General features: G+C 49.1%; 1 protein-coding gene across 1 annotated transcript in view; it reads left to right on the top strand.

Annotated features, from left to right (window-relative positions):
- Nucleotides 1–5,853, top strand: part of LOC131730501 (transcription factor COE2-like) — a 32,528-nt gene extending 26,675 nt beyond the window's left edge. Inside the window, exons 12-16 of the mRNA XM_059020532.1 lie at nt 291–356; nt 715–889; nt 1,131–1,313; nt 1,447–1,608; nt 4,180–5,853. Coding sequence (XP_058876515.1) covers nt 291–356; nt 715–889; nt 1,131–1,313; nt 1,447–1,608; nt 4,180–4,211 — 618 coding nt within the window. The 3' untranslated portion in view covers nt 4,212–5,853. The remainder of the gene's footprint in view (nt 1–290; nt 357–714; nt 890–1,130; nt 1,314–1,446; nt 1,609–4,179) is intronic.
- The last annotated feature ends 7,508 nt before the right edge of the window (nt 5,854–13,361 follow it).

Below are 13,361 nucleotides of genomic sequence, written 5' to 3'. Positions count from 1 at the left end.
ACTATACTGTATAGTAGTTGAATGCAGTTCTGAACTCTCTTGTAATGGTGTTTAAGAAAAATAAAAACGTTTCTCTGGGTGAAAAGTAACCCGTGGTCCAGTGAAGGGAGGAACCCTGAGTGTGGTTCAGCACCTTGGACAGCTCTCGTGGGACTGCCCTCGTACCGTACGTGCTGCAGACACACCCCACTGGACATCCACTGGAGCCACGTGGCTCTCTCTAGACAGCAAGACTTGGGACTCCACTGTGCTCCTGTTAACTTTGCTCCCCTGTGTTTGTGTCTCTGCAGGAGATGCTTCTCAAGAGAGCTGCTGACCTGGTGGAGGCTCTGTATGGAAACGCACAGAGTAACCAGGTAACTAACTGCCTGTCTGTCTGTGTCTCTCTCTCTCATTCTGTTTTAGTCTCTCTCTCTCTCTCTCTCTCTCTCTCTCTCTCTCTCTCTCTCTCTCTCTCTCTCTGTCTCAAAAGCTCTCAACTTTTTCTGTCTCCTGTTTTCTCACTTTCCCTCTCTGTCTCTGATGTTCACTCTCTCCTCTCTCTCACTCTCTCTAAATCTCTCTCCCCTCTCTCAGTCCCTAACCCTCTCTCACTCTCTCTAAATCTCTCTCCCCTCTCTCAGTCCCTAACCTTCTCTCACTCTCTCTAAATCTATCTCCCCTCTCTCAGTCCCTAACCCTCTCTCACTCTCTCTATCTCTCCCCCTCTCTCAGGACATGCTGTTGAAGCGTGCAGCAGATATCGCGGAGGCTCTTTACAGCGTCCCTCGCTCTCACAGTCAGCTCCAGGCCCTGCCCAGCTCCCCGGCCCACGGTAGTGTCATGGGGCTCAACTCCTACAGCAGCCAGCTGGGGGTCAGCATCGGAGATCCCAGCCAGAACGGGCAAGGTAAGCCCTCCAATCTCTGGGTGTGTGCCATAGTCCAGCGGGATCATGCAGTAACCTGCCTCTGTCTCTGTGTCAGCTGGGGATTAAAGATAAACCCTGTTTAATGCTGTAATACTTACTTCCATGCTGGCGGTAATCCCTGAGCATGCAGAGTTTACAACAGCTAATCCGCACTTCAGGAGAGTCAATGCAAAGTATGAAAAGCCCAATATGTAACCCTTCTTGTTTCTTGCTGCTCCAGGTTACATCCGGAACACCAGCAGCCTGTCCCCGCGTGGCTACCCCTCTGCCTCCACGCCCCAGCAGGGTGGCTACGGCAGCACGGGCGGGATGAACGGGTACGGCACGGTGCCCATGTCCTCGCTCGGAGTGCCAGGCTCGCCAGGGTTCACCAGCGCCTCCCCCACAGCCTCACCCTACGGAAGTGAGTCTCATCTCCACCCTGAGGAGGCACAAGCTCGGGCTGCATTGGATTGCCTTGTTAGCAGCTGTGTTTTATGCAGTGTTGTGGATTGCTTTGTTAAAGGCTGTGTTTCCCTTCGCGTGTCTCCCTACAGTCATGCCCTCCAGCCCCACAGTGCCCGGCTCTGGCGGCGCCTCCATGTTGCCCTTCTCCTCCTTCCCCTCGGTCAAGCAGAAGAGTGCCTTCGCGCCAGTCATCCGCCCGCAGGGCTCCCCCTCCCCAGCCTGCCCAGGCGCCGGGGGCAACGGCTTCAGAGGTAATCATAAAAGTCTGTATCATAAAAGTTTGGCCATATCTGCATAGCCCCCTGCCCTCCCCCCCACTTTCCCATTCTTTTTCCTAAACAGTTTCCCTCTCTTGTTGTGTTTGATGGTGTGAGAGTGTGCGGGTGTCTGGTTGCTAGTTGTCAGCACTCAGTACCCCAGGGGAGTCTGCCTGAAGCTGGCAGCTATGAGAACCCAGCCCCCTTCCCCCCTTCCACCCCTCACACTCACGCAGACAGGATGGGGAGTCACTGGGGCTCCTGCCCTGTGGGGCAAAGCTCTTACTCCCCTTTCACTAACCCCACCGGGATCGCCCTGCAGAAACCCTGGCTAGCAAAACCATCAGCAGACCACAGCATTACCAGCCATGGCATCACAATGCATTGAGAGCAGATACCGCACAGTGCAGTGGACCTGATATATGGCAGCACACTGTCTGTCTGGTGCTGATAGGGGACCATGGGACTGCAATGGAACAGCGTGTGCTGTGTGAACATGCCATTGTGATACCACTGTCCCAAAGAACCACCTGTAAATTAATTAACAACAACAACAGCAACATGCTAACTGTCCCTCAACCTCTCACCTCTCCCTCTCCCTCTCCCTCTCCCTCTCCCTCTCCCTCTCCCTCTCCCTCTCCCTCTCCCTCAACCCCTCACCTCTCCGTCTCCCTCTCCCTCTCCCTCAACCTCAACCTCTCCCTCTCCCTCTCCCTCTCCCTCTCCCTCAACCCCTCACCTCTCCCTCTCCCTCTCCCTCAACCCCTCACCTCTCCCTCTCCCTCTCCCTCAACCCCTCACCTCTCCGTCTCCCTCTCCCTCTCCCTCAACCTCAACCTCTCCCTCTCCCTCTCCCTCTCCCTCTCCCTCAACCCCTCACCTCTCCCTCTCCCTCTCCCTCAACCCCTCACCTCTCCCTCTCCCTCTCCCTCAACCCCTCACCTCTCCGTCTCCCTCTCCCTCTCCCTCAACCTCAACCTCTCCCTCTCCCTCTCCCTCTCCCTCTCCCTCTCCCTCAACCCCTCACCTCTCCCTCTCCCTCTCCCTCTCCCTCTCCCTCAACCCCTCACCTCTCCCTCTCCCACTCCCTCTCCCTCAACCCCTCACCTCTCCCTCTCCCTCACCTCTCCCTCTCCCTCTCCCTCAACCCCTCACCTCTCCCTCTCCCTCACCTCTCCCTCTCCCTCAACCCCTCACCTCTCCCTCTCCCTCTCCCTCTCCCTCTCCCTCTCCCTCAACCCCTCACCTCTCCCTCTCCCTCTCCCTCAACCCCTCACCTCTCCCTCTCCCTCTCCCTCTCCCTCTCCCTCTCCCTCTCCCTCAACCCCTCACCTCTCCCTCTCCCTCTCCCTCTCCCTCTCCCTCTCCCTCTCCCTCAACCCCTCACCTCTCCCTCTCCCTCTCCCTCTCCCTCAACCCCTCACCTCTCCCTCTCCCTCACCTCTCCCTCTCCCTCTCCCTCAACCCCTCACCTCTCCCTCTCCCTCACCTCTCCCTCTCCCTCAACCCCTCACCTCTCCCTCTCCCTCTCCCTCTCCCTCTCCCTCAACCCCTCACCTCTCCCTCTCCCTCTCCCTCTCCCTCTCCCTCTCCCTCAACCCCTCACCTCTCCCTCTCCCTCACCTCTCCCTCTCCCTCTCCCTCAACCCCTCACCTCTCCCTCTCCCTCTCCCTCTCCCTCTCCCTCTCCCTCAACCCCTCACCTCTCCCTCTCCCTCACCTCTCCCTCTCCCTCAACCCCTCACCTCTCCCTCTCCCTCTCCCTCTCCCTCTCCCTCAACCCCTCACCTCTCCCTCTCCCTCTCCCTCTCCCTCTCCCTCTCCCTCAATCCCTCACCTCTCCCTCTCCCTCTCCCTCTCCCTCTCCCTCTCCCTCAACCCCTCACCTCTCCCTCTCCCTCTCCCTCAACCCCTCACCTCTCCCTCTCCCTCTCCCTCACCTCTCCCTCTCCCTCTCCCTCTCCCTCTCCCTCTCCCTCTCCCTCTCCCTCACCTCTCCCTCTCCCTCTCCCTCAACCTCTCCCTCTCCCTCTCCCTCAACCTCTCCCTCTCCCTCTCCCTCTCCCTCTCCCTCTCCCTCTCCCTCACCTCTCCCTCTCCCTCTCCCTCAACCTCTCCCTCTCCCTCTCCCTCACCTCTCCCTCTCCCTCTCCCTCTCCCTCTCCCTCTCCCTCTCCCTCACCTCTCCCTCTCCCTCTCCCTCAACCTCTCCCTCTCCCTCTCCCTCTCCCTCTCCCTCTCCCTCTCCCTCAACCTCTCCCTCTCCCTCTCCCTCAACCTCTCCCTCTCCCTCTCCCTCTCCCTCTCCCTCACCTCTCCCTCTCCCTCCTCCCTCAACCTCTCCCTCTCCCTCTCCCTCTCCCTCTCCCTCTCCCTCTCCCTCTCTCTCTCTACCTCTCCCTCTCCCTCTCCCTCTCCCTCTCCCTCTCTCTCTCCCTCTCCCTCTCCCTCTCCCTCTCTCTCTCCCTCTCACCTCTCCCTCTCCCTCTCCCTCTCCCTCTCCCTCTCTCTCTCCCTCTCCCTCTCCCTCTCCCTCTCTCTCTCCCTCTCTCTCTCTCTCTCCAGCCATGACCGGTCTTGTTATCCCTCCAATGTAAGAGACCTCCCCTCCTCCCCCTATCCCCTCTGACGGCATGACAGTGGAACCCCAAAACGGGAGGCCCCCTCCGATTGAACCCTGGATTCAGGACTCCCCCATTTTGGGATTTTTAACTTGATCCTCGAGCCTGGTACAAACTGTATGGATAAACACACCGGGAGACTGGAGGGGTCCCTGTAGCTAACCTGGCAGAAACGACACGGGGAGAACAAGCTAATGCTTCTGTCCAAGCGGACAAAGCAGCACGAAGCTGCTGTCCATCCACACAGGGGACTGCGAGACGATTCAGGGGGTCTGTCTCTTAACTAAAGGGATGTGGAGCAATTCTCTCGACTCGCAAACACACACAGGAACCGAACAAGAGCAGCAGACTTGAAGCCGCAGAGATCTGAGCATTTTACCAGCTGGTATCAGGACATTATCCCACCCAGGAAACTGCAAAGACACGAGTTAAGCTTTCTGCTCTGTTTTACAAACTCTTATTTGTGAGGAACTGAGACGGGATCGGACCGACAGACAGACACGCTCAGAACCCAAGCACGGCGTTTGCTGCCCCTTTGTCCATTATTTAAAAATGATACAATTTAACTTATTATTATAGTTAGAGTAAGGCATAATATAAACCCATTTGTTCTCCATTTTTGTACTATTATTATTATTATTATTATTATTATTATTATTATTATTATTATTATTATTATTATTATCTTGCTGAATAGTTCTCTCCCTATATAAAAATAAGAATTACAAGGGGAAGAAAAGTGAGATGTGAAAAGTTTTCAAAAGCAAAACTATTTTGGCAAAATCTAATTAGGAACTGTTAGAATAAACTGAGGGGGCGGCCCGACTGTGATTTGTTAAGTACCTGATTCATCAGACGACTAAAGGAGAGCTAAACAGGGTTAAATCCCACCTTCTATTATAGAATTCATTCAGAAAGCTGCTCTGGCAGCGGATTCTAATCTATAATGTAAAAAAATGTTTTATTAAAATAAAATCAAACAATATGTTGCAAGTATGACATTATTTTAACCCTTGATTAGCGGCCCTTTAAAAGCTGGCTGATCTGAACAATATGTTCATTTATTAGTGTGTTTACACGTCCGTGTGTTTGAGATTTTTATACCCAGCTGCGCTGGTCTCTGCTTATCATGTTCTCATGTCTCTAACCCTCACTGCTTTGAGATGACGATGCATAAGGGACTTTTCTGGATTTTGTTTTATTGTTTCATTTTTAATTTTATTTTCAGTTTCATTTTATTTATTTTTTCCGCTGCACACTTTTTTAAATATGCATGGTTTCTAAACCACCTTTTTATATATACAGTATATATATTTTTTGTGAAAATATAATTATTTTTAATTTTGTATAGACTTTGGTATTTCTATTGTATTTTTTGCTTTGTTTGCATTATTTTTAAGTTTCTACTATATCCCTACAGTCGCTACACAGTAAAGGGTTCTGTTAAAAATATATATATATATACAAATATTATCAATGATATAACGAAAATGCAGCTGATTTTATTATTTCAAAACATGCTCAATATTAGGAAGAAAAACTGTCAAATGTACAATTTGAAGTCATGAAACGTAAGTGATCTGAATCATTTTCGAATAAAAAAAACATTCATACTGTAGAGTGGAGAGTATTTATTTAATATGTGTAATAAACAATAAGCAGTCATTCCTGGTGTGATAATCTACCGTGCAGAGTTAAACTAGGCATGAGTCCTACATTTCCATCAAGCTGTGGCCAAGAGTTTTGCATCACCCTATAGAATTAACTAGTTTTGCTTCATAAAGTCAAATGAATCCTGCCGAATAATGTACTGAATTACATACCGCTTTGTAGTGTGTATGTATATATCAAGCCTAAAATTCTAGGTGATGCAAAACACTTCTTAAAACTCGTGTGGCTTCAAAAGGACCCTCAATCAACTATCCTCTCTGAGTGCAGCTGGTCCTCTCCAGAGTGCAGCCAGTAACGCCAACACTCTGCCCCTAGTGGACGTCAGAAATACTGCATTTGCTGTACCCTGTATTTCTAATCTGCTTCACTCCTGGTCTTTGTTCCAACCCTGTTCCTAATGGTTTAATTGATCCAATGAAATCTCCATCCAGACTCTGCAGTAGTTAATTATATCATCTGACCTGTTAAACCTGGTGAGGAACTGCCCACCAGCTCTGTGATTGGACACCTGTGTTCAATTGGGAGGCAGACTCACAGCTCGGTGGTGTAGTTGAGACAGAAAGAAATGCGTAAAGGGGTCATCCAGGGTCAGAGTAATATAATGACGGTCACTCCCTCCCTGTGATCCAGGAAGAGCCTTCTCTGCTCCAACAGGGATCTGCAATGATCTCAAAGATCTACAGCACCTGCTGCTGGGGTAGGACTGTCTGTGAGCTTGATTTGAATTTCAGAATAATTATTATAGGGTTTATATTGGAGCCAGGCTGTTGTATTTATATTATGAATAAGTTTTTATCTCCTTGTAAACTGCTTGCTTGATATGCAATGCGATCTGAGTAAAATGCAGGCGATGTGTAGTCCTCTGGTTCATTCTATCATCCATAATGTGTCCTTAATGAACTTCCGATTGATAGACATTACATAGGCTGGAAGTGTAGGATCACGTGTGGGGGGACAGTGCACAGTGCAGGGGTCTCCAGCCCTGGTCCTGGAGAGCCACAATCCTGCAGGTCTTCTGCGTGTCTTTAAAACAGCAATGGCTAAAGACCTGGAAAGTTAGCGTTGACCAATTAGGAAAACCATTAGACCCCCCCCCCCCCCCCCCCCCGGCATAGCGCATTGGTGGATTTCACAAACACTGCCCCAATCTGTCGACCTCACAAAGCAGCACTGAATGCAAGATTAAAGACCCTGTTACCTGCCGAGAAGGAAGGCAGGAAATGAGCGGCCAGCGCTGTGGCATGACCAGAAGTGACAAACAAAAAGATCACTGGCTTTCAGAGAGTGCTGGATAATGCCGAGCTGCTTCTGAAGCTTTGCTCTTCGCCTCACCTCCCCTCCGCAGCGAGGCGTCCTCCGAGATACGAGACGTGAGGCCAGCTAAGCCCCGAGGCTTAGAAACAAGAAGGGCTCTTGTGTTCTCTTTGAAATGGCATCTTGTTGCTAATGTAATTAGCGCTGCTGTGGAGGGTGCTTCATTACCAGGTCCTGGGATCAAGTAATTAATGCTGTGGCAGCAAAACAGCAACTGTTTCATTAGCAGGCTGCTCGGAGCTCTGGGAGGCTCGTTCCGGTGTGTGTGTGAGAGAGGGGAGTGCGAGCGTTTGTGATGTGACCGACTCTCTGTTAAAACACATCCAGCTGTCAGCAGCTCCTCGGCTCATTCAATTATAAATATTGTTATCAATAATAAAGAAAGCTTAGCTGGGAAATCATTAGGGGAGCCGGAGCTGGTGTGCTCACTCTGTTTGAGTCTCAAGACGCATTGTATGGTGTTCAACATCTTTACAGTCACTGGGTATCAACAGCATACAACATGCTGTGATGCTTTAGAGTAGGGATCCATTATATATCAATATCAGGGTCTAGTGCTATATTATAAAGACATTTCAGAGGGCTGGATCGCATCGATATCAGGGTCTAGTGCTATATATTATAAAGACATTTCAGAGGGCTGGATCGCATCAATATCAGGGTCTAGTGCTATATATTATAAAGACATTTCAGATGGCATTATCGCATCAATATCAGGGTCCAGTGCTGTATATTATAAAGACATTTCAGAGGGCTGGATCGCATCAATATCAGGGTCTAGTGCTATATTATAAAGACATTTCAGAGGGCTGGATCGCATCAATATCAGGGTCTAGTGCTATATATTAAAAAGACATTTCAGAGGGCTGGATCACATCAATATCAGGGTCTAGTGCTGTATATTATAAAGACATTTCAGAGGGCTGGATCGCATCAATATCAGGGTCTAGTGCTGTATATTATTAAGACATTTCAGAGGGCTGGATCGCATCAATATCAGGGTCTAGTGCTATATATTATAAAGACATTTCAGAGGGCTGTATCGCATCAATATCAGGGTCTAGTGCTATATTATAAAGACATTTCAGAGGGCTGGATCGCATCAATATCAGGGTCTAGTGCTATATATTATAAAGACATTTCAGATGGCTGTATCACATCAATATTAGGGTCTAGTGCTATATATTATAAAGACATTTCAGAGGGCTGGATCGCATCAATATCAGGGTCTAGTGCTATATATTATAAAGACATTTCAGAGGACTGGATCGCATCAATATCAGGGTCTAGTGCTATATATTATAAAGACATTTCAGAGGGCTGGATCGCATCAATATCAGGGTCTAGTGCTATATTATAAAGACATTTCAGAGGGCTGGATCGCATCAGTATCAGGGTCTAGTGCTATATATTAAAAAGACATTTCAGAGGGCTGGATCACATCAATATCAGGGTCTAGTGCTATATATTATAAAGACATTTCAGAGGACTGGATCGCATCAATATCAGGGTCTAGTGCTATATTATAAAGACATTTCAGAGGGCTGGATCGCATCAATATCAGGGTCTAGTGCTATATATTAAAAAGACATTTCAGAGGGCTGGATCACATCAATATCAGGGTCTAGTGCTATATATTATAAAGACATTTCAGAGGGCTGGATCACATCAATATCAGGGTCTAGTGCTGTATATTATAAAGACATTTTAGAGGGCTGGATCGCATCAATATCAGGGTCTAGTGCTATATATTAAAAAGACATTTCAGAGGGCTGGATCCCATCAATATCAGGGTCTAGTGTTATGTATTATAAAGACATTTCAGAGGGCGGGACTGCATCAATATCAGAGTCTAGAGCTATATATTATAAAGATATTTCAGAGGACTGGATCCCATCAATATCAGGGTCTAGTACTATATATTATAAAGACAGTTCAGATGTCTGTATCGCATCAACATCAGGGTCTGCTATTTAAGATCACAAGCTTCTGCAATGCGGTCCACTCTTTGTTCCCCAGTATGTGGTGCTGCTCCTCTTAACTCAGCTGTGATCCAGTTATAGACGCTGCTACCCTTGGGAGCGGTGAGCCTGGCTGTGTTCATAACACCAATTAGCCTGCTGGTCGCTTTGATCTGTGCACGTTAGCGCAAAGGTATCCCAGCGTTCCTGCTCATCTCTGGGCTGGGGTGGGTGGAAGGAGAGCCCCCCCTCGCTGGTCCCTGAGGTGCTAATTTGATGGGATGCAGCTCGGCAGATGGGACTGTCAGCAATCCTCGCCCCCCCCCTCCCCCCCCCCGGGACCCTCAGTCCTGTTGTTGAATGTTTGGTTTGATTTTGTTAAATTGCACACAGCCAACAAAGCAGCCACCACTCCTGTGAATGCCAAAGTGACAGCTGTCCCAAAACATCGCAGCAGCTTTGTGACGGAGCGCTGACTCACTGCACTCCCTGGGCTACAATGGCCCTCTGCTGTCGTTGGGTTGTATGGGGTTGTGTGGGGTGGGATGGGTGGGATGGGGTTGAGTTGGTTGGGTGGGGTTGAGTGTGGTTGGGTGGGGTTGGGTTGTGTGGGGTTGGTTGGGTGGGCTTGGGTTGGTTGTTTGGGTTGGGTGGTGGTGGGTGGGGTTGGGTTGTGTTGTTTGGGTGGGGTTGGGCGGGGTGTTGTGGGGTTTGTTGGTTTTGGTTGGGTGAGGTTGGTTGGGTGGGGCTGGGTTAGTTGGGTGGGGCTTGGTTCAGTACTAATACCTTCTGCACAGGTAAGTGAACTCATAGTGCTGGATAAAGGGCTACACAAGGGGAACTGAATGAACAACAGCGAAACGAGATGAATGTTTTAAATGCCTTGGTTAGTACATCTGTAACTCCAGCGGTTGTGGTTTGGACTCTGTAAAGACCAATCCTGTGTGTGTGTGTGTGTGTGAGTGTGTGTGTGTGTGTCTGTGTGTGTGTGTGTGTGTGTGTGTGTGTGTGTGTGTGTGTGTGTGTGTGTGTGTGTGTGTGTGTCTGTGTGTGTGTGTGTGTGTGTGTGTGTTTTGTAAACCAGCGTCTCTCACAGCCTGTCACTATGCATTCTGTTGTACACCAGCGTCTCTCACAGCCCCTGCACTGCGTAGAAATTAACACTCACAGAGGCAAGTCTGTAAACAAGACGCCTCTTTTCAATTACCACTTAGGAAAACTGTTTCAGAAAATGTCGCAATAGACCCGCACAGACATTTCAGCGCTTTCTGAATGCATTTCCCCCGGTTTGCACCTTTCACAGCACGCTGCTCAGACGCAGAGGCAACGTGTTCATCCCGTGAAAAAAAAAAGATCGCTGCAAAGCAAGTGTTTAGAAACAGCAAACAGAGACTTCACAGCGTGAACAAACAGTGCCTCCCCAAGCCATCAAACCAGTACCAGCAATAACACGCAGGCACACTCAATGGGATGAGCCGCATATTGAGAACACTGTCATGACCGATGGGATCCCAATGCTATGAACACACAATCCACACGGTTGATAATCCACTGCAGTCCCACGGTACTACATCAGCACCAGACAGACAGCGTGCTGCCGTGTCAGGACCGCTGCACTGTTCTGAGCGTACTGTCCTAACCATGTAAAGCGCGTGTTTAGCTGTTTGATAACCCTGTACGCACTCTGTGATGTATCCGAATCGGCTCCGTTTTGATGCCTCCGTCTCCATCGCCAGTTTGATCAGCAGTGAAAGGGTTCTAAATCATTATCACAGCCGGTCTGCCGCATGTTTAGCCGCGGTGTGAGAAGGTGCGAGACCCGTGGCCCGGATGATTAATCACGGAAGGTACCGGTGACAACGCCCGGTCTCTGTACACGGCTCAGCCCTGGTTAATTGGCCCAGCTGCAGTTTGGTAATTAATCACCCCTCTACTGAGTTTCGGTGTAGGAAACAGGGTGAAGAAACGGGGGGTGGGGGTAGAGGGGGTGTTAAGAGTAGGTTTAATAAACGTATTGCATCTGTTTATCATGCTTATCACGAATAGCCATGCAAGGCTAGAGGAGGCGCCCTCTAGCGGGGGAGTCAACTTCCTACAACAATAATATCACGTGTTTACATTCAAACAGGCCGGGCCTGTCCGTAGAGAGGCAGGAATGAGAGGCCAGCGACACAATGCAAAACATTGCACCGGTAACAAAGACCCCAGAGCCTCCCACGCAGTCCATTCTCTCCAACTGTATTCAGTCACTGTAAGAAATGCTCACCTGTAAACAAGAGATGTCACTGAATTCTAAAAGGAAGCTAATAAGGCCAAGTGTACCCCAAAAGTCCTACATTTAGAGTTATTTATTTACTGTACAGTGTGTGTGCCCATCACTAACCAGTAATGCCCTTGTCTGTCTGCATTGCCACTGCAGTGCCCCTGTCTGTCTGCACTGCCATTGCAGTGCCCCTGTCTGTCTGCATTGCCACTGCAGTGCCCCTGTCTGTCTGCACTGCCATTGCAGTGCCCTTGTCTGTCTGCATTGCCACTGCAGTGCCCCTGTCTGTCTGCATTGCCATTGCAGTGCCCCTGTCTGTCTGCATTGCCACCGCAGTGCCCCTGTCTGTCTGCACTGCCATTGCAGTGCCCCTGTCTGTCTGCATTGCCACTGCAGTGCCCCTGTCTGTCTGCACTGCCATTGCAGTACCCCTGTCTGTCTGCATTGCCATTGCAGTGCCCCTGTCTGTCTGCATTGCCATTTGTGCAGATTATTAAATTTTTGGGCAGTAAGAGTTTTAGGGCATGTGTTCCCGGACCCCCCACCTCCGAGGGGATATCCGTCTTTCCTGAGCTCTCCCCCCTCCCCCCCCCCCCCCCCGCCCCCATCTACCCAACATGTGGTTTTTCTTTCCACGTCTCTCAGCAGGAAATGGCAAGACAGCGAGATCAGGAGAAATGATTTCTCATCCCAAAGGGTGTCCCTCGCCATCCGAGGCCTCTCCAAAAATAGCTGCACGGCCGAGGAGAGACTGCTAGCAATCGAGAGGGGGAGGGAGAGAGAGACAGGAATTTGTATGTTGAACATTTTACAGTTTTGTAGGTAACACTAGGCTAGCGACTTCTTTAGCGTACACTAGCCAAAACGCTGGTCTGCTTGACTTAGTTTCTCCTAGGTTTGGAACTTGGATTGAGTTATGGAGGAATATTTCTCTGTCGCCACTCTTACGCACTCAACTACAGAGCACTCGAATGAATGGGCTCAATTTCAAAAGTAGGGTTCTGCAGCCCCTTGCTGGTAATTAAGAATGGAAATATCCAGCAATAACACTCAGCTTTGCAATGGCCAGGGCGGCACACTGCAGAAAGAGCTCGTTGGCACCATCTGGTGGTCAAACAAGGAAACTGCAGCACAATCCAAAATGTCATGTTCCTAATAGAATTACCCAGCTAATCCTACTAGCAAATGTGAGTATTAATGGGCTTATCCCAGTTTTCACCTACACAATCCACATGCATATGCACGTGGGAAAGAATTTGGCTTAAGAACTCTAAACTGTTTCCCATGGTAAAAGCACAGCACAGTGCAGACAGAATGGAACTGGAGACAGAAATCCAGATTAAATGCAAACCTGAAGCTCCCCATCTGGCTCCTTTCGATACATGACATTCTCTCCCAGCTCCTGGTGTCTGCGTGTCTGCATTGACATGGTAGTGTCTTCGTAGGAAAGAATTGCTGTGGATTGACTCGGAATTCTGAGTGGGAAACTGAAATAATTTCAATCCAACGCCAGAATGGTAACCAAATTTTTAAAACAAAACAGAATTTTCAGTATTACAAGTTTGAGGGCTCCCCCTAGTGGAGAATACTGAAACCTCAAGGATAAGGGCAGCAGTGTGGAGTAGTGGTTAGGGCTCTGGACTGGTTCAATCGTGGGTTCAATCCCAGGTGGGGGACACTGCTGCTGTACACTTGAGCAAGGTACTTTACCTAGATTGCTCCAGTAAAAAAAAACCCCAACTGTATAAATGGGTAATTGTATGTAAAAATAATGTGTAAAAAATAATGTAATTGTATGTAAAAAGAATGTGATATCTTGTAACAATTGTAAGTTGCCCTGGATAAGGGCGTCTGCTAAGAAATAAATAATAATAATAACAACAAAAAGGGAATAACAAGACACTGAAGTAAAAAAAA

This window comes from Acipenser ruthenus, unplaced genomic scaffold (assembly GCF_902713425.1).
Source record: "Acipenser ruthenus unplaced genomic scaffold, fAciRut3.2 maternal haplotype, whole genome shotgun sequence".
NCBI lineage: Eukaryota > Metazoa > Chordata > Actinopteri > Acipenseriformes > Acipenseridae > Acipenser > Acipenser ruthenus.
The sequence above is the reverse complement of the archived record's forward strand: the minus strand, read 5'-3'. Positions and strand labels throughout refer to the sequence as shown.